The sequence below is a fragment of the Ylistrum balloti genome, unplaced genomic scaffold (genome assembly GCF_031769215.1).
Source record: "Ylistrum balloti isolate Yb309-2 unplaced genomic scaffold, AGI_CSIRO_Ybal_v1 Utg370686, whole genome shotgun sequence".
Lineage (NCBI taxonomy): Eukaryota > Metazoa > Mollusca > Bivalvia > Pectinida > Pectinidae > Ylistrum > Ylistrum balloti.
Genome location: NW_026782413.1, coordinates 339,549 through 366,430, shown reverse-complemented (window position 1 = coordinate 366,430; position 26,882 = coordinate 339,549). Strand labels below are relative to the sequence as shown.

At 35.2% G+C, this 26,882-nt stretch overlaps 3 protein-coding genes across 3 annotated transcripts; 2 read left to right on the top strand and 1 right to left on the bottom strand.

The window, feature by feature from the left end:
• The first annotated feature begins 320 nt into the window (after positions 1–320).
• LOC132557531 (crystallin J1A-like) lies at positions 321–9,165 on the top strand. The gene is made up of 8 exons (XM_060222026.1): positions 321–384; positions 1,985–2,161; positions 2,722–2,820; positions 3,069–3,164; positions 3,385–3,541; positions 4,175–4,365; positions 7,099–7,238; positions 8,000–9,165. The coding sequence occupies exons 1-6, from the start codon at positions 321–323 to the stop codon at positions 4,362–4,364; spliced, it is 783 nt and encodes a 260-aa protein (XP_060078009.1). The 3' UTR covers position 4,365; positions 7,099–7,238; positions 8,000–9,165.
• A 1,868-nt stretch (positions 9,166–11,033) lies between these two features.
• LOC132557540 (uncharacterized) lies at positions 11,034–13,189 on the bottom strand. Its single transcript, XM_060222036.1, has 2 exons — positions 12,949–13,189; positions 11,034–12,503 (listed from the first exon to the last, which is right to left on the bottom strand). Exons 1-2 carry the CDS (start codon positions 13,187–13,189, stop codon positions 11,455–11,457), a joined length of 1,290 nt encoding a protein of 429 aa, XP_060078019.1. The 3' UTR covers positions 11,034–11,454.
• A 259-nt stretch (positions 13,190–13,448) lies between these two features.
• LOC132557539 (tRNA-splicing endonuclease subunit Sen15-like) lies at positions 13,449–16,612 on the top strand. Its single transcript, XM_060222035.1, has 4 exons — positions 13,449–13,499; positions 13,803–13,884; positions 15,465–15,651; positions 16,075–16,612. Exons 1-4 carry the CDS (start codon positions 13,449–13,451, stop codon positions 16,310–16,312), a joined length of 558 nt encoding a protein of 185 aa, XP_060078018.1. The 3' UTR covers positions 16,313–16,612.
• Positions 16,613–26,882: the final 10,270 nt, after the last annotated feature.

The following is a 26,882-nucleotide window of genomic DNA, read 5'->3' as shown; positions in this document are numbered from 1 at the left end:
AAGAGACAGAAATTATCTCTATTGCTTTGTAGTGTGTGTGTCATTGAATTAAAACAAAGCAATGTCATATGGTTTTAGTATCGCTGGCCTTGATTCTGAATAAAGTTAAACGTCGATAGGTTTTAGAATCGCCGGCCCTGATTCAGGATGTCCTAATTCTTTTGGAAATAGTAAAAATAGAAAGCATTAAGTTCGTAGTGAAAAACTTGTATTTCCCGCCACTTTTTTCTATATTGGTGGTACCAGAGACGTATATATTATGTGACCTAATTGAGTTAGGAACGACAACTGTGTTAGCGTGATTTGACATTTGTGTGGAGATGTGTTCAGTGGAGGGGCGACGGACAGCTGCCGTCCTCGGGGCTGTGGTGGCCGATGCTGCTGGTAATATACAACTGTGATGTAGTGCTACAATGTAGCGCTTTCATGTGTTTGGTAGATGTAGAATTGGCTGTTTAAAGTAATTAGATATAGATATTACGTACAGAGACGTATAATAACAAACGGTAAACTACCAATATCTCTTTATAACGCTTTAGCGAAGAAGTTTAGGTTAACTAGCCTTGCTGTTTACACGAAATATTTTTTCTTCAAAAATACATAACTGATATTTTCAAAATAAGCAACGTTAGAATTTTCAAATTGATTGTGTTAACTTTTGTGAAAATAATCTCTGTTGACTTTTGATATCTGTAAAACAAAATGCATACTGAAGCTCCTTACAGCTGAAATACCACCCCATATTGTAAACCACTTTCTGTCCGAAATATGGAGAAAATCATCTTTAAATAAATGACATTAAAAAGCTGAGTAATTTTCCAAAGAACTTGTGTAACATTTGTGATTTGTCACTTTAATCTATTTGTATTTTTTTAAAAATATATATAAAAATGAGATTCACTTCTCACTGGCGGACAAATAGCTTTATTCAGGTTGGTAATTGCTAGGTCCACATTGATTATACATCAAAGAGGTACAGGTATGTGTAGATAGGATAAGATAACAACTGTAAGGAGAGGAGAGTTTATTATACATTCCTGCATTAGGTAACACTGAACAGTAGGTCATAGGTGTAAAATGACCCAGAAATTGACCTTATACCTTGTAGAAGGTAAGATTACATACATGAACGGATTGACTTGTTATTAGGTCACCTAACACAAAGTCTCATCAGAGGGTTTAATCCTGTTTGTCCCAAAACTGAAAAAATCTATGTCCTGTTTGTCCCAAAAACATGTACACAAATAGGGCAGTGTGTTGTTATAACATTTAAGGTACCTGTGTGTGTTGTTTTAACAGAGTGACCTGTTGCGATCACCTCCAGCGTTGTGTGTCCTGCATCGGTTAACAGTTATGCATTTTTGACTTCTTCACCCTAGAAACCCTAGAACTGATTTTAATGAAATTTTGCAGAATCCTTCCCTGGCTTAAGATTAACCATAATACTGAATTATATGGTAACCATCCAACAAAGGCATGAAGGGCAGGATCAAAAGGGTCAAATTGACTAAACTTTCAACAATCTTCTTCTCAATGCTTAGATATGGTAGAATCAAATTCTCTTAGTGGATGGAAGTATCTTAAAGTGCTTTACCAAAATTGTGAGTTTCATGGCCCCAGGGTCTCACATTTCCCTGTGGGGAGTGGTTACAATTTTTTACTTTAGCTTATATAGGAAAAATAGATTTTTGATCATAATTTGTTTAATTTCCAATGGAGATATTTCAAACTTGATTAGAATTATGAGCGAAGGGTGATGGATTGATGGTATGCCCATATTGATCCCATTCAAAAATCTTTTTGTCCCAGCATCCAGATATGATAAAATCAAATGCTGTTCATGCTGTCACGTAGATCTGATAAGTCATCATAACATGAATGAAACTGTTTTGAAATATTCATTTATGCCCATTTGATCTTCAGATTATCAAGTTTTATAGTTACAATGTAGGGTTTTGTCACAATCTAAATCTTTCATCAACAGCTCAGCCACTTCACTGGATATATGACAAAAATAAACTGGATAATCTGATTGGTGAAACAGAAGACATTACATTCTGGGAGCCTTCTGCCAATCCTTTTTACTGCATACCAACAGGCCGACAGAGTGGATATGGAGACCAAGCCTATGTAATTCTGAAATCATTAGTGGAGAATAAAGGTACAGGTCTCGGCATCAAGCGATCGGCTTTCACAGTATCAATCATTCATTCAATCAATCACTACCAACTACATAGAAAATCAGGGAAAAAAACGCATAATATCAGGAATTACAATTTTAGTTTTAGGGGTGTTGATGTCGGGAACAGTCGCCATGAATATATTGTGTTACAAACTACAAGGGAATTTGACATAGATACTCGCAGGAACAATTATGAACACAAATACAATCATTTGGGGTATTATTCATTGATTTCTGGAGTTGACAATATTTTTTCTTAGTATCTAATGATTTAAGATATGTAATGTAGAGGGACAGAAATATTTTTGCTATGAAACTTCACATTAAACATAATTTTGGATGTATTGATGGCTCACATGTGCTGTTAAATACTCCTAATGTTTTTCTCTGGATTATCCTATATAGAATTTCCTGGGGATTCATCCAGGAATTTCCTAGGATTTCCTGTTCTCAACATCCGGAAGAAACATTTTATTTGGTTGAATATATGTGACAAGTGTTTTAAAGCCTAAGTTTACAACATGTTGTGTCTTTTGTAGGATTGGACATTCAGTCACTTAAGAATGCTACGTATACATTCTTTGGACCAGAGTCTGACTATGAACATGTAGTCAATGCTGCCTATAAAGACAAGTCAGGTAGGTAAATCATAAATATATGATACTACAATATGTGTCTGCCATGCAAATTTTATACATACAAGTATAGATAAAACATAATTTGCTACCTGTTTAGTCAGATTTTTTCTGTAAACTGTTGAGTCACACATATTCTGTAAACTGTTGAGTCAGATATATTCAGTAAACTGTTGAGTTTGATGTATCTCGTTAACTATTGAGTCAGATGTATATCATAGATCTTGAGGTTTATAAATCTTTTACAATAGATGCTGTGAAAAAGACATTTCCTATCAAAGGGCCCTGGAGACACTTCAGCATAAAAGAGTTCCTAGCTAATCATAAGGCAGGCAAAGAAGAAACAGGTAAATTACTTTCTAAACATGCTTTTATTGACAGTAAATATCCTAGGTTTATAAACCAGTTCTATATAAGTGGTTAATACATGTACCTGTAAAGAACGTTTCCTGCTTGATAAATGCTTATTCAGCTTCTCTTCATACCTACATGGTTTCTATATACCTTTGTTAGAAGTTAATCAGTAAATTTGACCCGGTTTATGTGTTTTTCTAATTGTTTTGGCAGGGTCACCTACAGATGAACAGATAGACTGTGTTCTTCGTATTGTCCCAGTGGTAGCTATGTATGCTGGTCATCCCAAGATGTTAAACATAGCTGAAGAGGTTGTCCGTATCACTCAGGAGTCTGACTTTACCGTAGTAGTGGCACTGTGTGCAGCAAGGTAATGTTACTATAGTAGGGGATGTTACTGTGGAAACATAACGAAGGCTTTTGATTGGTCAAAATTGAGAAACATCATAATGTATTGTCTGATCCTGCTGAAAATTAATATATAAAGGTTTTGAAGAATGGTATTTACAATGGTACCGTTATTCAAAATATCCAATGTCAACAGTTGCCATGGTAACCAAATAAGACCTATGATTCCAGTGATCTTGTCCAGACTTCTCTTAAACTTTGGAACCAATTTTAGTGAAACTGTACAGAAATATTTTTGGCCATGTTTAGATGTTCATGTCGGTAATTTTTTGTGAAAATGTTGATTGATTTGGTAACTGGGTCACTTTACATATGTATGTTTGTAAAGGCCCATAACCGTTATGATACACAGTAAGGAGATGAGGCATGACAAATAATGATACATGTTAAGGGAAATTGATTTTTTTAATTCAAGGCCATACATAATACAGTGAGGTTAACTGGACTGAAACAAGTTGAGGTATAAATTTTTTGTATCTACATGTTGGGGTGAGAGTATTACTGTTGTAGTTGTGTAATAAAATCAAAAGAAAAAATCTAGATATGTTTTGGTTTCAGAAATAAAGTATTATCCTGTTTATTTGATGTGATACAGGATCCTTGAACATTTCATTCTGAATGGCCCAAGTGAGGGAGTACTAGAGGCTGTGATCAAACAGATGGATGACCCAAATAGGGCCAACCCCCAGGAACTTGACCGGGCAATGATAGGCAAGCTACGTGAGGTTTTACAAGGAAAGCAGACCAGCCACAGTGACATGGCAAAACAGCTACGGATAGACTGAGGTATTACTGGAAAAGTGACATGTAATTAACATTATTTATTGTCAACAGATTTTAGGTCCTGATTAGGTCCACCATAGACAGGGGTGGGGGTCCTCTTTAGGTCCACCATAGACAGGGGTGAGGGCCCTCTATAGATCCAGCATAGATAGGGGTGCATAGGGGTCCTCTTTAGGGCCCTCTTTGGGGGTCCTCTTCCACCATAGACAGGGGTGGGGGTCCTCTTTAGGTCCACCATAGACAGGGGTGGGGGTCCTCTTTAGGTCCACCATAGATAGGGGTGGGGGTCCTCTTTAGGTCCACCATAGATAGGGGTGTGGGTCCTCTTTAGGTCCACCATAGATAGGGGTGAGGGCCCTCTTTAGGTCCACCATAGATAGGGGTGTGGGCCCTCTTTAGGTCCACCATAGATAGGGTTGTGGGTCCTCTTTAGGTCCACCATAGATAGAGTTGTGGGTCCTCTTTAGGTCCACCATAGATAGGGATGAGGGCCCTCTTTAGGTCCACCATAGATAAGGTTGTGGGTCCTCTTTAGGTCCACCATAGATAGGGGTGAGGGCCCTCTTTAGATCCAGCATAGATAGGGGTGAGGGCCCTATTTAGGTCCAGCATAGATAGAGTTGTGGGTCCTCTTTAGGTCCAGCATAGATAGGGGTGAGGGCCCTCTTTAGGTCCACCATAGATAGGGGTGAGGGCCCTCTTTAGGTCCACCATAAATAGAGTTGTGGGTCCTCTTTAGGTCCACCATAGATAGGGGTGAGGGCCCTCTTTAGGTCCAGCATAGATAGGGGTGAGGGCCCTCTTTAGGTCCAGCATAGATAGGGGTGTGGGTCCTCTTTAGGTCCACCATAAATAGGGTGAGGGTCCTCTTTAAGTCCACCATAGATAGAGGTGAGGGCCCTATTTAGGTCCAGCATAGATAGGGGTGAGGGCCCTCTTTAGGTCCACCATAAATAGAGTTGTGGGTCCTCTTTAGGTCCACCATAGATAGGGGTGAGGGCCCTCTTTAGGTCCAGCATAGATAGGGGTGAGGGCCCTCTTTAGGTCCTGCATAGATAGGGGTAAGGGCCCTCTTTAGGTCCACCATAGACAGGGGTGTGGGTTATCTTTATGTCCACCATAGATAGGGGTGAGGGCCCTCTTTAGGTCCAGCATAGATAGGGGTGGGGGCCCTCTTTAGGTCCACCATAAATAGGGTTGTGGGTCCTCTTTAGGTCCAGCATAGATAGGGGTGAGGGCCCTCGTTAGGTTCACCATAGATAGGGGTGAGGGTCCTCTTTAGGTCCACCATAGATAGGGGTGAGGGCCCTCTTTAGGTCCAGCATAGATAGGGGTAAGGGCCCTCTTTAGGTCCACCATAGACAGGGGTGTGGGTCCTCTTTAGGTCCACCATAAATACGGTGAGGGTCCTCTTTAAGTCCTAAATAGATAGGGGTGAGGGCCCTCTTTAGGTCCAGCATAGATAGGGGTAAGGGCCCTCTTTAGGTCCACCATAGACAGGGGTGTGGGTCCTCTTTAGGTCCACCATAGATAGGGTTGTGGGTCCTCTTTAGGTCCACCATAAATAGGGTGAGGGTCCTCTTTAAGTCCACCATAGATAGAGGTGAGGGCCCTATTTAGGTCCAGCATAGATAGGGGTGAGGGCCCTCTTTAGGTCCACCATAAATAGGGTTGTGGGTCCTCTTAAGGTCCAGCATAGATAGGGGTGAGGGCCCTCTTTAGGTCCAGCATAGATAGGGGTGAGGGCCCTCTTTAGGTCCAGCATAGATAGGGGTAAGGGCCCTCTTTAGGTCCACCATAGACAGGGGTGTGGGTCCTCTTTAGGTGGGTCCACCATAGATAGGGGTGAGGGCCCTCTTTAGGTCCACCATAGATAGGGGTGAGGGCCCTCTTTAGGTCCACCATAGATAGGGTTGTGGATCCTCTTTAGGTTAAGTATAGATTTGTAGTTTGTAGGTCCTGATTATGGTAGCTCCAGTATGGATAACCTAGGTCCTGATTATTGTAGCTCCAGTATGGATAACCTAGGTCCTGGTTATGGTAGCTCCAGTATGGATAACCTAGGTCCTGATTATTGTAGCTCCAGTATGGATAACCTAGGTCCTGGTTATGGTAGCTCCAGTATGGATAACCTAGGTCCTGGTTATGGTAGCTCCAGTATGGATAACCTAGGTCCTAGTTATGGTAGCTCCAGTATGGATAACCTAGGTTCTGATAAGGTTCAGCATAGATAGGGTTGTGGGCTCTCTTTAGGTCCAGTATGGATAACCTAGGTCCTGATTATTGTAGCTCCAGTATGGATAACCTAGGTTCTAATTATTGTAGCTCCAGTATGGATAACCTAGGTCCTGGTTATGGTAGCTCCAGTATGGATAACCTAGGTCCTGGTTATGGTAGCTCCAGTATGGATAACCTAGGTCCTGGTTATGGTAGCTCCGGTATGGATAACCTAGGTTCTGATAAGGTTCAGCATAGATAGGGTTGTGGGCCCTCTTTAGGTCCAGTATAGATAACCTAGTCCCTGACTATTGTAACGCCAGTATGGATAAACTATGTCCTTATTATGGTAGTTCCACTATGAATAACCTAGGTCCTGGTTAGTGCCATCATGAATAATAGGTCCTGATTACGTCTGGCATAGACAACTTTCAAGATACTAAGTATCAACTTTAATGGTTTTAGTTTGTAGACATTTTAAGCTTAGATTATCTAGTTGTTTCACTTTGGTTATTGCAGTAATGCCTGGGTCTTTCCAACTGGCTTTACATGGAGTAGTTTCCCACACTGAATATACTGCAGCAGTCAAAGCCACCATTCGTAATGGAGGCTGCAACAGCTCACGAGCTGGCTTCATAGGGGCCTGTCTCGCCGCTCAAGTAAGTATATCATATGTCTCACTGATCAGGTAAGTAAATAGTAAGGGTATGACTTACAGTTCTAGTAGATTACATTGGGGCCTGTCTCACAGCTCAGGTAAGTATATAGCAAGGGTATGACTTACAGGTCTAATAGAACACATAGGGGCCTGTCTCACAGCTCAAGTAAGTATATCATATGTCTCACACCTCAGGTAATTATAAAGTAAGGGTATGACTTACAGCTCTAGTAGATTACATAGGGGCCTGTCTCACAGCTCAGGTAAGTATATCATATGTCTCACAGCTCAGGTAAGTATAAAGTAAGGGTATGACTTACAGCTCTAGTAGATTACATATGGGCCTGTCTCACAGCTCAGGTAAGTATATCATATGTCTCACAGCTCAGGTAAGTATAAAGTAAGGGTATGACTTACAGCTCTAGTAGATTACATAGGGGCCTGTCTCACAGCTCAGGTAAGTATATACCCGTAGTAAGATTATGAATTAGAGCTGCAATAGATTACATATGGGCCTGTTTTTTAAGTAAGTATATAGGTATGACAAATAGCTCTAGTATATTATATTTTCATTACATAGGGCCTGTCTCACAGCTTGGGTAAGTACCTGTACTAGGAAGGTATGAGTTATAGTGCAGGAGGTTACATACAAGCTTTCTCACAGCTCACACATTTTCAAACTATGGAAGTGGCATGACTTAGAGCTCCTGACCAGTAAATGATACAAGAGCCTGTTTCTCATATTTGTTCTCACTGTTACAGTATGGTGTGGATGTTATTCCAGACGAATGGAAGGAAAAGACCATAAGATATAAAGAAAATGAACAACTTACTCAAGAACTCTGTGTTATAACGCCCCAATAGACTTTATTACAAAGAATTGTTTCCAGTTACACTGATGAAGTCGATGGGGCAGAGTCTGTAAACCACATATGCTAAGGACAACAAAACTTTAAAAAGGGAGATAAGTTAATGCTAATGATGGTACCATCCAAAACTCGATGAGAAGATGGAATCGGAAATGCTAATTTGAACTTTTTACTGTCTTTTGTTGCTGTTATATAAGTAATGATATTTTATCAGGTTTCAGTGATTACCTGTGGTTTTTTGTGTTTATATTTTATGATGAAATATTTCATCTTTCAAGTCCTTGAAAAAATTATTATAATTTATTTGTCATTATCACTGGTGTTTGTTATTAGTATACCCTGTCACTGGTGTTAGTACAAAACCGTTTCAATTTGTGATTAGTACCACATCGCTGGTGTTAGTACAAAACTGTTTTAATTTATTAGTACCCCATCACTGGTATTAGTACAAAACAGTTTAAATTTGTTATTAGTATACCCTGTCACTGGTGTTAGAACAAAACCATTTTAATTTGTGATTAGTGCCACGTGGCTGGTGTTAGTACAAAACAGTTTTAATTCTAAAATTTAATAGTGATACAAAGTAAAATGTTGAAATTCTCTATGTGTTCTAGTTGTTATACATTGTTTGTATATTTTGAATGTTCACCTAAAGTATATGTATGACATGATCTTCAAAATGTTTGTTTCATATGTAAAATGTTATTTATGTTCAGGTCTATATCAATTGTAAAATATATGGCAGATCTGTGTGTATATACTGTAGGTCACCTGTAATACTGTATTGCTACTGTACAGAAGGTATTTCACAATGAGCAAGCAGACTGTGTTTATATATATATATATTCACTGAATGAATATGTTGTTTGCCGAACTAACTGGGCTATCCCTACCGCCATCAACAATACAAGTGTTTGAGAAGGACTGTGGTATTGTAACAGGTGTTTGTTTTGATGGAATCTCTTATCAAATTTTAACTCCATCACCCAGGTGGTCTGAGGAGTTGATCACTCTCGTGTACATTCTAAGCAGATTCTAAAATAAACCACGTGACTTACATGAACTTCCTTATATTTATGTACATTATTTACAGATGTTGGGTTTGCTTGACAACCAGATTCATTTCTCAGATATAAAATATGTAATTAGAAACTCCGAGATGAAATGTTAGGTCACCTGGGTAAATTTGTTTACTTAAGGTAATTACCTGTGTTAGGGTCACGCTCATTGTGATTTCCTAATTATTAATGGATCAGACCACATCAAATGTTTCGTCGCAGTGACCAGTCAATTAATTTTTCTGAAGATTTTTTTTTTAAAATCTGATCTCCAAAAAGTACCTGCGCACTATACGCGAGTGCGCACTATACGCGAATATTTACGGTACTATCTTTGTCGTTATGGGGACTGGGTTTGCTTGACAACCAGATTCATATAGAGACATAAAAAATGTACTTACTAACCCCGAGACGACGTACTACCAGTATCAATAAACCCACAGTTATGTTACTTAGTTTCTAGGTATCTTATTGGTCCTATTATATGTGTATTCTAAGTGTGTAAGTAACAAAAATGTGAACATACATGCTTTCATATTTTCAAAATCCTGTGTATGCAAGTATAGTTACACCAGGTGGCACTGTCTTCACACAATTGTTCATGCCAATTAAACTATATCAAGCTGTGGTCCTTTATCCACTTTTGCTAATAAGAGGTAATATTATTGTAGACAGCTTTCATAAATGATAAAACAAAAAGAGAAATTCATAATTCTGATTTCATCTACTAATTATATATGTCACCCAAACAATATTTTATGGAAATGTGGTGTGCTGACATATCTTGGAAATATTGCTCTTTTTCTTATTTGACTTATACATACTAACAAAAATCCACACCATTATATGTTTACTTTATAGGGTTTAAGTCATGTGTATGTTTAAAATCAATAAATTCAACTTTAAAGTAATGTTGTTCTATTTACATATTTTCCTTATATGTACAATGTAATCAATGGATTTAAAAATTTATATTCATTTGTTTGGTAGTTAGCAGTAAAAACTCCTTTGAATGTGACAACAACAGAGAGTTCCAGCCCCTACTACTTTTCTTTTTGTTTTGTATACTTAAGATCTAGCAGGGAAGTCCACAAACTCTATGACAATGCCTTGTGCCACAAGAACTTCTGGACTCTTGGCCAAAGTCCAGTCTAACAGGTTTTTCCTTTCATAATCATCAGATAGTGAGTTATTCAAATCACCCTTCATCCCTGGTCTGTCCATACTGTAGTTTCCACTTGGTGGTCCCTTGTTGTGGCCTTTAGATTTGGGTTCAGATAAAAAAATCGAAATGGCTGACAACTGGAAGTGGCCATCTTAGATTTTGTTCAAGAAAGTTTGTTGTATGGATCTTTCTCAAATTTCACAAATATTATCCTTGATATCTAAGTTGGGTGGCCATGGTGGTGTTATTTATCACTATTGCTTGAGAAGTACTAGTAGATCTGTTTGAAATTCTATGCATGCAGGTAACAACAGCAGAGCAGTATGTGTTACCTATTTGTTTCACAACTACACAATGTAGCTACATGTAGGTCACCACCAAAAGATGTGGGATATCTTATGTCCCTAGGGCACCCAGACAACAGATTGGAGGTTTTCATATTGTTTTTGACAAACACTTAAAACTTCATAAGAAATAAAACTGATGTATTTTGTTTTGTCTTTTTATTGAAACATTGTCATGTAAAGAAACCGTTCAACTGCACTGTTTCAATACAAGTTGTAGAATAAATATTTTATAAAAAAAATATGTAAATAAATCTGAAATATATGTAAATTGTAGCATATTCAGTAAAGGTAAAATATTAAATTTGGAAAGTAAATTCCTTACATACACCTGTATGACAGAAGTGAAGTTGTCCGACATCAAATCCTGTTTCTTGCATGAGCATCATTAAACCTCAATTGTTACCATAGAAACCGACGGAACGCCATCAAAATATTCCCTACAAAGCATTATACTGTCAGTAATGAACAACTGAGTTTAGATAAAATCAGAATGTTCATAAATCAGCAAGAAAGTGTTGGCAATTAAAATATAATCAGTGATCAATCTGTCATTTATAACAGCTATAAATGCCATATCAAGGCAAAACATGCTTTAATATTAGTCAAACAACTTCTTACAAGTAGTCATACAACTGCAATTATAGACGGCATGTGACATTTCACGTCATAATTTCTGTAGTAGTCATACAGCCTTACAAACACTCCCGCAATTATAATGTTCATAAGACTAAACTGTATGTTCAAGTGATAATTAGTTGGGATATTCACACGTTCCCTGTCAGCTGTTAGACACTGGTAAATTATCAATTGGACAATTCAGAGATGAATTCTCCAACCACATATCAATACAGTTTGTGTGAAAAACATGATTACAGGGTAGAAACTTCCTAGATTGTCCTATTGTATATTGGTCCATACATATTGAACATGTTTCATGGACCCCACTCTCATTTACAATGTCAGTCCTAAACGATTCTAAAACATCTTTCTGTAATGTTTTTGGTGCCACATTCTCATCCAGTCTTAGAAGTGTTTCATAGTCCTCGGGTGTCAGGTCCCTGTGCTGAAGTGTTATCAGAACATTCACAAGTGCACTGTCAAGGTCCTGTGCAGCATTGTTGTTGTCAATGGCATAAGCCAAATTTTGGATGCCTCCTCGAGGGGCAGGCCTGAAATGTGGATTGTATGCTGGACGAACTGGAGTGTGCTTAATCGCCTTCATTTCTTCCCGCTGTAAATCACGTGTTGCCCTCTTTGGACTTGGCATGTAAGAAAGTCTTTGTATCTCGAGCTCCATGAGTTTATAGACTCTGTGATGAACAAACAACTTTTTACGTCCCCCGTTGTTTTTTACACTTTTACAATATTTGTCCTTTACTTGTATGTGAGCTTTTGTTTTTTTCCTGTCTTTATCACTACGCAAGTGTTTATCCATTTTTGTGTGCCTTCCTTCAATATCTAATTCTTTTTCATAGGGTGCAACTAAATCTTCAAAATCATTGAGACTTTGTTCTACTGCATAAAACCGTTCCAAGGCACTTTCATCATTATCTTCTGGAACATGACATGGCCGAGGGAAAAGGGATACATTTAAAAAGCCAAAATCTTCTGCAACATTCTTCCTCTTCTGTTTCTTCACATTTTTCTTTTTGTGTTTTTTAATGTTCACTTCTCTTTTAATTTTAATATGATATTTATCTTTTTCACACTGAATGTCATTTTTCCTCATGTTGGTTGCAAAAACAGCAATAGTTACAATCTCATTGATTACTTCATCAGTATCTTCATCTTCATCAAGATTATCGTCCGTGTTGTTTATCATCTTGTCTGTTGTCAGTTCTGTTAGAATGAGGTATAAAACATTTGTTATCATGACTGCTTTTGATAACACAACACTGTGTGTTCAGTATTCTCTATCATACACGATTTATTGACTCAAAGTAGTCTGTAGAGCTTTAGCCACCTTCCTACCATGACAGAGAGTTTCAACTATTCAGACAAATTTGTAAGGCGAATCTTTACAGAACCATGCAGAGATATACATATATTTGATAAGTATGCACTCTTTACGTGTATCTTTCTCAAAATCACCTCGAAATAAGTTGATAGGATATATGATCATTGCGTTTTATCGACTATTCTATTCACATATAACGCTGATTGAATACTATTTCAAGTCCAATTAAATGTATTCTAACATGATTTACCGCATGACAATAAAAAACGAAACAAAACAAAGCGAAAGTAGGTCATGCGTATTAAGCATATGCACATATTCTCTTCTTATATTTACCTTCTAATCGTTGCAGATTATTTGTAGCCTTGGATGCTAACTCAGAGTAGTCTGTTCTTACAAAAACACCAGCGTTTGACGCATGCAAATACAAGTTGTCCATGACATCGCTTCCGAAGGTGGACATTGGCGATGGGCAAATTTTGCCGTCTCCTGTCGTTACGGAGTCAGAAAACGAAACTTTTTCGGTCGGCGTTGCCATTAGTAAAATAGACGCCATGAAACTTAACTAATGCTTGGCAGTACCAACTGGCGAGGCAGGCAACAAATGGCACTGGATTTATCATTGCTGATCTTTTTATATAGCTGACATTGCACAACCGTAGGGTAACGACGAACAACTACTATTTACAGACTCTGACAACATGTTATTGTTCCTAATTTTAGAATGGTGTGTTTGATTGGATTAAAGTATTATCGCGAGATTTCACGGGACTTTGTTATGGGAATCACCTAAGTTATATTAAGATCGGAGAGCCATGCTTCAAGAAGAGAAAGATGAAAGATCGTCCATGTACCAACACCCTAAGGTTAGCATTAATAATTTAACCTATATACAGGTAGCTGGACACGATGAAAAATTAAAAAAATCGTGTTAGATTTACCACGTAGCTCGACATGTTGCAGATACTGTAGTCATACACTCTCTGTCGGTACATATAGCTATGATAAAGTGATTTATCCTCCACAACTTATATATAGGCCTAGTGAGCAGAGATCTAGTAACCGAGTTACCTTCGTATTTTATTCAAGTTTTGATATAGTCGTTTCCAGTTTTTCTTGAAATGTAGTTTTTCGGAAGTCATTAATACTGGTTTTCCATTTCTAAACAGTACAGGGAAATAGAAAAGTTCCAGCTCCTAAATGAGGATCAGATGAAAGCTGCTTTCTTGGTTTACATGGATCTATGTGAAGGTGAGTCAGTCTCTCCGCTATAAAGTTTGTGAAAAAGAGCATCAACTGTACACGTATAACCATACAACATTTACCAACAAAACAGTGACATAGGTAGTCTGAATTATTCTGATGTTCAATATACCTTTTTTTATATTAGTCGTGCAGTTCATTGACTCTAGATCAAGACAAATTTATAAAAAAAATTGATAGAACGTCAGAATGATTCGGACAGTGACACAGGCCACAAAGTTAACACATTAACTTAATTGCTAGTTTTATTGTGAGAGAACAGGTACTTCTCATATTGTTATCATTTATATACAACTGTAGCAGGTTCTTGTTGTTTTATACAGTGTCTCTGTCACATGTTTTTGGAGAATGGAGCATTTCTTCAGTGTATGCCTCCTGTAGATTAGCTGCTACTTACCAGTTTCTGTCTGTTTACAAGGTTGTGTCACATGTGTAGGGTGTTAACGAGTTAGTTGTACCTTACTAGACAGGAAACATAAGTGAGTACCTGAAGTTTGGTTTTGATTTCACATCATACACAAGCACAATATTGAATGGGTAAGGGTAACAAAACGGAGATTCTGGGTCATATCTAAGGAACTATAAGGAACACAGTAGAGCTCTGCTTCTGATGATCTGAAATATGTGTAAAACTAGCACAGCCACATCTAGTTTTTTACACAACATACATGTACAACACTAACATAAGCTAATGGCTCTAGACTGTTGTGGGAATGTCCAACACAATAAAGATCTCTCTGCAGTTGTTTTAGAAAGAGCTGGAATGATAACACCGGCCCAAAAGTTAGGTCTGGGTTAGCATTAGTGACTATTTGTAATGAAATTTAGATTGACTTCCATTATATTATAGACATATCTAGAATGATTTAGAGTAGGATCCCATCCTCTTCCCCACTCTCAATGACTGGTCCTCTTCTGCAGTGTGCCTAGTCAGAGCTAAGTTAAGGCTAAAATTAGGTCAGTGTCATACATACAGTGTAGGAAGGGTTTAGGTTTGCTTATGTTGGGATAATGTAGCTGACTTGGTTAGTGTTAGGTGTCAATAGTCAGCACTGTTGTTGTGATTTTAAATTACATTTGTTATGTATTTATTCTGTCTTGTTAATTAAGTTGTTTGTATATGTAGCCCTGGTAAAATACTAGCTGCAATATACCACTCGGCTAGAGAGAACTTCTCTTTAGCTCAATTGATTGAGCATCAGACTAGTAAGCCAGGGGTCCCGGGTTCGATTCCTAGCAGAGGCATTGAAATAAATAATGACCTCTGTTACATATATATATTGGAGCATCTTGTTGATTTATTGGATCAGTCTGTACTTCCACAACATCCTAGTGGTAAAATCTGGATTTATAAAGGCCTGTAACCTTGAAAGAGAGGTCCAGAGGGGACTGTTGTGATGGCTGGTGATTCCCATTCTGAGAAAAAAAGGCTATACAATCATGATTTGGGATTTAACGGTAGTGCTGACTTGGTCACTCTCTTTGAACCTACTATACACATGTGAATTGTATGTGGCTAGAGCATGTGTGTGTGGACAATTCCCCCTATTATAGTATCATTTTTGTAGATAAACAGTGGTGGAACCTTGAACTTCATCCTTGTTGTGACCTTGACCTTGTATTTATATCTGGACATGCAGCAAGACACACCCCTAGAGAGTTAGTGCTCCCTGTACCCAGCGGATGTTCCTTGACCCCAGGGGATCTCCAGAACTACCTCCACAGTGTCAGTCTGGAGGAATACCACACATCAGGGTGAGCACTTAAATTGAGTCAAAAAAATTGTACAAATTCAGAATTATGTATTACATTTGCATAGCAATGTGAATGTATTTATTTAAAAAGAGAGAAGTATGATTTAAGTGTGAGGTTTAATGAATGACATCCATCATGTTACCATGGGGATGATTAGCTGTCCCAATGGCTGTTTCTCTTGGTGAATTGCTCTATTGATAATCAACATGTCGGAATTCGTGACTTTTTGGGTGTACCCTAGTACATGTTAAAAGCATGTTACCTTTTCTTGAGTTGTAAAAATATAGTTTGATATTAAAGAAAATATTGTGTTGTATTTTATTTCATCTACATGGATGAATTTGTTTCATAATTTCTAACATGTATTGATATAAAATAGTATCCACAGAATCTTAGTGAAGATGTTATTGGTATATATTTCAGTATAACCATGGCCATTATGGATACAGATTCCACAACTGTTTACTACAAAATATCTGATGGCCTTGTACCACCCGCTTCGCCAGAATCAACAGAGAGAAAGAAATTCTACCAGACAGAAGTGACAAATAAAAGAAGACTGCATGCAGTAGCCAGTGTAGATAAATATATAGAAAAGAAAGGCAAGATAGAGAGATCAAATGAATCAGAAATAGATAAGAAAGTACACGGCAACGATTGAACAATATGATGAAATCGTATGGATGGAATTTGTTAAAGTCAGCTCGAACAGGCTAAAGTGTGTAGAAAGTGTGTAGCTGGGACATGCTAAGTGTGTAGCTGGATCATGCTTAGTGTGTAGCTGGAACATGCTTAAGTGTGTAGCTGGAACATGCTTAAGTGTGTAGCTGGAACATGCTTAAGTGTGTAGCAAGAACATGCTTAAGTGTGTAGCAGGAACAGGCTTAAGTGTGTAGCTGGAACATGCTTAAGTGTGTAGCTGGAACATGCTTAAGTGTGTAGCTGGAACATGCTTAAGTGTGTAGCAAGCTTAAGTGTGTAGCTGGAACAGGCTTAAGTGTGTAGCTGGAACATGCTTAAGTGTGTAGCTGGAACATGCTTAAGTGTGTAGCTGGAACATGCTTAAGTGTGTAGCTGGAACATGCTTAAGTGTGTAGCTGGAACATGCTTAAGTGTGTAGCTGGAACAGGCTTAAGTGTGTAGCTGGAACATGCTTAAGTGTGTAGCTGGATCATGCTTAGTGTGTAGCTGGATCATGCTTAAGTGTGTAGCAGGAACAGGCTTAAGTGTGTAGCTGGAACATGCTTAGTGTGTAGCTGGATCATGCTTAGTGTGTAGCTGGAACAGGCTTAAGTGTGTAGCTGGAACATGCTTAAGTGTGTAGCTGGAACATGCTTAAGTGTGTAGCTGGAACAGGCTTAAGTGTGTAGCTGGAACATGCTTAAGTGTGTAGCAGGACATACTAAAGTGTGTAGCAGGAACAGGCTTAAGTGTGTAGCTGGAACATGCTTAAGTGTGTAGCTGGAACATACTTAAGTGTGTAGAAAGATCATGCTTAAGTGTGTAGCAGGAACAGGCTTAAGTGTGTAGCTGGAACATGCTTAAGTGTGTAGCTGGAACATGCTTAAGTGTGTAGCAGGAACAGGCTTAAGTGTGTAGCTGGAACATGCTTAAGTGTGTAGCTGGAACATGCTTAAGTGTGTAGCAGGAACATGCTTAGTGTGTAGCAGGATCATGCTTAAATGTGTAGCTGGATCATGCTTAAGTGTGTAGCAGGAACAGGCTTAATTGTGTAACAGGACATACTAAAGTGTGTCGCAGGAACATGCTTAGTGTGTAGCTGGATCATGCTTAAGTGTGTAGCTGGAACATGCTTAGTGTGTAGCTGGATCATGCTTAAGTGTGTAGCTGGAACATGCTTAGTGTGTAGCTGGAACATGCTTAGTGTGTAGCTGGAACATGCTTAAGTGTGTAGCTGGAACATGCTTAGTGTGTAGCTGGAACATGCTTAGTGTGTAGCTGGAACATGCTTAGTGTGTAGCTGGATCATGCTTAAGTGTGTAGCTGGAACATGCTTAGTGTGTAGCTGGAACATGCTTAAGTGTGTAGCTGGAACATGCTTAAGTGTGTAGCTGGAACATGCTTAAGTGTGTAACAGGACATACTAAAGTGTGTAGCAGGAACAGGCTTAAGTGTGTAGCAGGACACACTAAAGTGTGTAGCAGGAACAGGCTTAAGTGTGTATAGCAGGACCATGTATATACTATTGTACTGACTGTATATACTATTGTACTGACTATATACTATATGTATATACTATATATACTATTGTACTGACTGTATATACTATATACTATATACTATATATACTATTGTACTGACTGTATATACTATTGTACTGACTGTATATACTATATGTACTGACTGTATATATATACTATTGTACTGACTGTATATACTATATACTGTATATACTATTGTACTGATGTATATACTATATTGTATGACTATATACTATTGTACTGTGTATATACTATATATACTATTGTACTGTATATATATACTATTGTACTATATATACTATTGTACTGACTGTATATACTATATGTACTATGTATATACTATATATACTATTGTACTACTGTATATACTATATACTATTGTACTGACTATATACTATTGTACTGACTATATATACTATTGTACTGACTGTATATATATACTGACTGTATATACTATATATACTATTGACTATATACTGATATATACTATATGTACTACTATATATACTATTGTACTGACTGTATATACTATATATACTATTGTACTGACTGTATATACTATATATACTATTGTACTGTATATACTGTATATATATACTATATGTACTATTGTATATGACTGTATATACTATTGTACTATATATACTATTGTACTGACAGTATATACTATTGTACTGACTGTATATACTATTGTACTGACTGTATATACTATTGTACTGACTGTATATACTATTGTACTGACTGTATCTACTGACTGTATATACTGTTGTACTGACTGTATATACTATTGTACTGACTGTATATACTATTGTACTGACTGTATATACTATTGTACTGACTGTATATACTATTGGTCGGAATGTATATACTATATATACTATTGTACTGACTGTATATACTATATACTGACTATATGTACTATATATACTATTGTACTGTATATACTATATATACTATTGTACTGACTGTATATACTATTGTACTGTATATATATGTACTATTGTATATATATATACTATTGTACTATATATACTATTGTACTGACTGTATATATATATACTATTGTACTGACTGTATATACTATATATACTATTGTACTATGTATATACTATTGTACTACTATATATATATATACTGACTGTATATACTATATATACTATATATACTATTGTACTGACTATATACTATTGTACTGACTGTATATACTATATATACTATTGTATATACTATATATACTGTATATACTATTGTACTGACTGTATCTACTGACTGTATATACTATTGTACTGACTGTATATACTATTGTACTGACTGTTGTACTGACTGTTTATACTATTGTACTGACTGTATATACTATTGTACTGACTGTATATACTATTGTACTGACTGTATCTACTGACTGTATATACTATTGTACTGACTGTATATACTATTGTACTGACTGTATATACTATTGTACTGACTGTATCTACTGACTGTATATACTATTGTACTGGCTGTTGTACTGACTGTATATACTATTGTACTGACTGTATATACTATTGTACTGACTGTATATACTATATATACTATTGTACTGACTGTATATACTATTGTACTGACTGTATATACTATATATACTATTGTATATATATACTATTGTACTACTGTATATACTATTGTACTGACTGTATATACTATATACTACTGTATATACTATATGACTATATACTATATATATGTACTGTATATATACTATTGTACTGACTGTATATATATATATATACTATTGTACTGACTGTATATACTATATATACTATTGTACTGACTGTATATACTATACTGACTATATACTATTGTACTACTGTATATATATACTATATGTACTATGTATATACTATTGTACTGACTGTATATACTATATATACTATTGTACTGTATATACTATATATACTATTGTATATATATACTATATATACTATATGTACTGACTGTATATACTATATGTACTGACTGTATATATATACTATTGTACTATTGTACTGACTGTATATACTATATATACTATTGTACTGACTGTATATACTATATGTACTACTATATATACTATATGTACTATTATACTGACTGTATATACTATTGTACTGACTGTATATACTATATATACTGACTATATATACTATTGTACTGACTGTATATACTATATATACTGATATACTATATATACTATTGTATATACTATTGTACTGACTGTATATACTATATATACTATATGTACTGACTGTATATACTATATGTATATACTATTGTACTGTATATACTATTGTATACTATATACTATTGTACTGACTGTATATACTATATGATATATACTATATGTACTGACTGTATATACTATATGTACTGACTGTACTGACTGTATATACTATATATACTATTGTACTGACTGACTGTATATACTATATATACTATTGTACTGACTGTATATACTATATATACTATTGTACTGACTGTATATACTATTGTACTGACTGTATATACTATATATACTATTGTACTGACTGTATATACTATTGTACTGACTGTATATACTGACTGTATATACTATTGTACTGACTGTATATACTATTGTACTGACTGTATATACTATATATACTATTGTACTGACTGTATATACTATATATACTATTGTATATGACTATATATACTATTGTATATATATACTATATGTACTGACTGTATATACTATATGTACTGACTGTATATACTATATACTGACTGTATATACTGTATATGTATATACTATTGTACTGACTGTATATACTATTGCACTGACTATATATATTGACTGTATATACTATTGTACTGACTGTATATACTATTGTATGGACCGTATATACTATTGTACTGACCGTATATACTATTGTACTATATATATACTATTGTATACTATATGTACTGACTGTATATACTATATGTACTGACTGTATATACTATTGTATATATACTGTATATACTATATGTACTGACTGTATATACTATATACTGACTGTATATACTATATATATACTATTGTACTGACTGTACTTATACTATATATACTATATATACTATTGTACTGACTGTATATACTATATATACTATTGACTGTATATACTATATGTACTATTGTACTGTATATACTATATATACTATTGTACTGACTGTATATATACTATTGTACTGACTATATATACTATTGTACTGACTGTATATATATATACTATTGTACTATATATACTATTGTACTGACTGTATATACTATATATACTATTGTACTGACTGTATATACTATTGTACTGACTGTATATACTATTGTACTGACTGTATATACTATATATACTATTGTACTGACTGTATATACTATTGTACTGACTGTATATACTATTGTACTGACTGTATATACTATATATACTATTGTACTGACTGTATATACTATATATACTATTGTACTGACTGTATATACTATTGTACTGACTGTATATACTATTGTACTGACTGTATATACTATTGTACTGACTGTATATACTATTGTACTGACTGTATATACTATATATACTATTGTACTGACTGTATATACTATTGTACTGACTGTATATACTATTGTACTGACTGTATATACTATATAAACTATTGTACTGACTGTATATACTATAGAACAGACTGTATATACTATTGAACAGAATGAATATACTATATATACTATTGTACTGTACTGACTGTATATACTATTGTATATATATATACTGTATATGACTATATATACTATTGTACTGACTATATATATTGTACTGATTGTATATACTGACTGTATATACTGTTGTACTGACTGTATATACTATTGTACTGACTGTATATACTATTGTACTGACTGTATATACTATTGTACTGACTGTATATACTATATATACTATTGTACTGACTGTATATACTATTGTACTGACTGTATATACTATATATATACTATATATACTATTGTATGATATATATACTATTGTACTGACTGTATATACTATATATGTATATACTATATGTACTGACTGTATATACTATTGTACTGACTGTATATACTATATATGTACTGTATATACTATATATACTATACTGACTGTATATACTATTGTACTGACTGTATATACTATATGACTGTATATACTATTGTACTGACTGTATATATATATTGTATGACTGTATATACTATACTATATATACTATATATACTGACTGTATATATACTGTGTATATACTATACTGACTGTATATACTATTGTACTGACTGTATATACTATATATACTATTGTACTGACTGTATATACTATATATACTATTGTACTGACTGTATATACTATATATACTATTGTACTGACTGTATATACTATTGTATGACTGTATATACTATATACTGTATATACTATATGTACTGACTATATACTATATATATATACTATTGTATGACTGTATATACTATTGTACTACTGTATATACTATTGTACTGACTGTATATACTATTGTACTGACTGTATATACTATATATACTATATATACTATATACTATATATACTATATATACTATTGTACTGACTGATATACTATATATACTATTGTACTGACTGTATATACTATATACTGACTATATATACTATTGTACTGACTGTATATACTATATATACTATTGTACTGACTGTATATACTATATATACTATTGTACTGACTGTCTATACTATATATACTATTGTACTGACTGTATATACTATATACTGTATATACTATATGTACTGACTGTATATACTATATGTACTATTGTACTGTATATATATACTATATATACTATTGTACTATATATACTATATACTGACTATATACTACTGACTGTATATACTATTGTACTGACTGTATATACTATATATACTATTGTACTGACTATATATACTATTGTACTGACTGTATATACTATATGTACTGACTGTATATACTATATATGTACTGACTGTATATACTATATATACTATTGTACTACTATATACTATTGTACTGTATATACTATACTGTGTATATACTATTGTACTGATTGTATATACTATATATACTATTGTACTGACTGTATATATACTATTGTATATATATACTATATGTACTGACTGACTATATACTGTATATACTATTGTACTGACTGTATATACTATTGTACTGACTGTATATACTATTGTACTGACTGTATATACTATTGTACTGACTGTATATACTATTGTACTGACTGTATATACTATTGTACTGACTGTATAGGTATACTATTGTACTGACTGTATATACTATTGTACTGTCTGTATATACTATTGTACTGTCTGTATAGACTATTGTACTGACTGTATAGACTATTGTACTGACTGTATATACTGTTGTACTGACTGTATATACTATTGTACTGACTGTATATACTATTTATACTATTGTATGTCAATAATCTGTGGGAATGTTACTGCAGATACATATAGATAAGTCTGCATAAAAACTTTTAAAATTGCAAACATGATAAATTAAAGCTACATTATAAGTACAATCCAGGTATACTAAGAGTATGATGACACAAACTAGGTATGTGTAACGTCATATTGCATGTACACATGTACCATCATCACAGGTGTAATATGTAAAAGTACATAAAAATCAGTACAGGTGTACAGACGCATAACATCGGTACAGGTGTTCAGGGAACAGAAACAGAACATCAGTACAGGTGTTTAGTGTACAGACACATAACATCAGTACAGGTGTTCAGTGTACAGACAACAACAGTACGGGTGTTCAGAGAACAGACACAGAACATCAGTACAGGTGTTCAGTGTACAGACAACATCAGTACGGTGTTCAAAGGACAGACACAGAACATCAGTACAGGTGTTCAGTGTACAGACACAGAACATCAGTACAGTTGTTCAGTGCACAGACATCATCAGTACAGGTGTTCAGAGGACAGACACAGAACATCAGTACAGGTGTACAGTGAACAAACACAGAACATAAATACAGGTTTTCAGTGTCGGACAACATCAGTACAGGTGTTCAGTGTACAGACACATAATGTCAGTACAGGTGTTCAGTGTACAGACAACATCAGTACAGGTGTTCAGTGTACAGACAACATCAGTACAGGTGTTCAGTGTATAGACAACATCAGTACAGGTGTTCAGTGTACAGAAAACATCAGTACAGGTGTTCAAGGAACAGACACAGAACATCAGTACAGGTGTTCAGAGAATTGACACAGAACATCAGTACAGGTGTTCAGTGTACAGACAACATCAGTACAGGTGTACAGTGTACAGACACAACATCAGTACAGGTGTTCAGTGTACAGACACATAACATCAGTACAGGTGTACAGACGCAGAACATCGGTACAGGTGTTCAGAGAATTGACACAGAACATCAGTACAGTTGTTCAGTGTACAGACATCATCAGTACAGGTGTTCAGTGAACAAACACAGAACATAAATACAGGTGTTCAGTGTCGGACAACATCAGTACAGTTGTTCAGTGTACAGACATCATCAGTACAGGTGTTCAGTGAACAAACACAGAACATAAATACAGGTGTTCAGTGTACTGACAACATCAGTACAAGTGTTCAGTGTACAGACACAGAACATGAGTAAGGTGTACAGTGAACAAACACAGAACATGAGTACAGGTGTTCAGAGAACAGACACAGGACATGATTACAGGTGTTCAGAGAACAGATAACATCAGTACAGGTGTTCAGAGAACAGACACAGAACATCAGTACAGGTGTTCAGAGAACAGACAGAGAACATTAGTACAGGTGTTCAGAGAACAGACAACACCAGTACAGGTGTTCAGAGAATTGACAAAGAACATCTGCACAGGTGTTCAGAGAACAGACACAGAACACCAGTACAGGTGTTCGGTGAACATACACAGAACACCAGTACAGGTGTTCAGTGTACAGACATAGAACATAAATACAGGTGTTCAGAGAACAGACACAGAACATCAGTACAGGTTCTCAGGGAACAGACACAGAACATCTGTACAGGTGTTCAGGGAACAGACAAAGAACATCAGTACAGGTGTTCAGTGCACAAAGAACATCAGTACAGGTGTTCAGGGAACAGACATCATCAGTACTGATGTTAGAATATGTAACAAAAAGTTGAACATATATACATGAATTATGGCAGCAAAGAATTGAAATAAAAAGTTTTCATTCAGAAAAAAAGATATACACTCATGTATATTTATAAAACAACAGTATAAATTAGAAACAACATAAACATCATTGTATTTGATAAATTAAAACAAATCTGAATAAATATAGATTGCAAATCAGAGACTTTATGGAGTCCTACACCGAAGTTACACAAGGTCACGGTTCAGTGAATTGCCTCATTAGTGGACGGATCATTATGGCATGATATGTAAATCTGATTTCTATCGAGAGACAATCCTCCCATCACCTGGTCAAACGACATATAAATATAGATGTTTATAGCTTTAACACCTTAAACCATCTCCCTTGTAATTCTCATCAACATCAAACCTAAAAACCACTCCCTTGTAATGCTAAAATCATGAAATAGTTCTTGGTATCCTAGTTGTACCATCATCATCAAAACAAAGAGTCAACGGACAAAAAAAAGTTAAAACATTTCAAGTATTGAAGTTAAATCATGAACAATAATTCTTTTCCCGTCACCATAGCTGTAATCAGAATGTCTTTCGATCAGGACAACTTCAGACATACATGCTTTGTCAAATATTTCTTACTTTACAGATAAAAAAAATTGGATTAAAAAGAGGTTTACTCTGATACACAATATATATGTTTGTTATATATCTATAGTGTAAATAAGTATATACTGTTGATTACATTGTCAGATTACTACAGAAACTATAGTTATTTCTTCATCAGAAATAATTAGTATTCTAAAGCTATTTCAAATACATTATCAATAAAAACAGAGTATGTGTGCACTAAACTTCATCACTTTGTCATCACCAGTATTTCCTTTCATTAGGTATTATCACTAATAACGTTTTGTTAAGACAAATGAGCTTTCATATTGAACAAATGATCACTTCAATGCTTTTAATTGAATTGATATAAAATTTACGGGTTTATTTCCTATTTAAAGCTTCATAGGTGAAATATTTAGAATTTCTGTCTAGATATTTTTGTGTTGATAATACTACTACAATATACATAACACCATAAATTAGTGGAGAGCAGTAGGTGTTGAACAAGCTGTGGCACATTTTTTAATGAACTAATTAAATCTCACAAAATTTGACATCTACAGGTACTTGATCATCTTAAAATCAATTCCTGAAATGTACAGCAATTTTACTGACCATAATATACATATAATATAATGATTACAGGTTATTTATATCTAAACTATACAATCATAATAGGGGTCATAGGTCAAACACTTCTACTACCTAATATACAGTAACAATATAGGTCAAAGGTCATACACCTCGATTATGTGGTATAGCAGTAACAATAGAGGTCAAATGTTATAACAATAGCGGTCAAAGGTCATATACCTCTATTATGAAGTGTAGCAGTAACACTAGAGGTCATAGGTCAAGCATCTCTAGCCTGGTACACAGTAACGATAGAGGTCACATGTCATACATCTCTACTTCCTTGTATATCGGTACAAGTACAGTAACACTAAAGGTCAAAAGTCATATACTTCAATTACCTGGCATATTGACACTAGTGGTCATAAGTTATATATCGTTAAACATTTTTACATGTACAAAATACGTCATACATCTCTAAACTGGTAAAGTGTATACAGTAACGTATGACGTCATAAGTCATACATCTCTACAACCTGGTGTAGAGTAACAATTGAGGTCAAAGTTCATACACTTCTTCTACCTAGTATTCAGTTACAGTGTAGGTCAAAGAACATATATCTTTACTACCTGGTGTATGGTAACACTAAATGTCATTGGTC

Coding starts and splice junctions, on each gene's coding strand:
- LOC132557531 (XM_060222026.1), top strand. CDS start 321: ATGTGTTCAGTGGAGGGGCGACGGACAGCTGCCGTCCTCGGGGCTGTG. Junction 2,162..2,721: donor ATCATTAGTGGAGAATAAAG/GTACAGGTCTCG, acceptor TGTCTTTTGTAG/GATTGGACATTCAGTCACTT. Junction 2,821..3,068: donor TGCCTATAAAGACAAGTCAG/GTAGGTAAATCA, acceptor CTTTTACAATAG/ATGCTGTGAAAAAGACATTT.
- LOC132557540 (XM_060222036.1), bottom strand. CDS start 13,189: ATGGCGTCTATTTTACTAATGGCAACGCCGACCGAAAAAGTTTCGTTT. Junction 12,504..12,948: donor TAAATATAAGAAGAGAATAT/GTGCATATGCTT, acceptor AACTGACAACAG/ACAAGATGATAAACAACACG.
- LOC132557539 (XM_060222035.1), top strand. CDS start 13,449: ATGCTTCAAGAAGAGAAAGATGAAAGATCGTCCATGTACCAACACCCT. Junction 13,885..15,464: donor TTACATGGATCTATGTGAAG/GTGAGTCAGTCT, acceptor TCATTTTTGTAG/ATAAACAGTGGTGGAACCTT. Junction 15,652..16,074: donor GAGGAATACCACACATCAGG/GTGAGCACTTAA, acceptor TATATATTTCAG/TATAACCATGGCCATTATGG.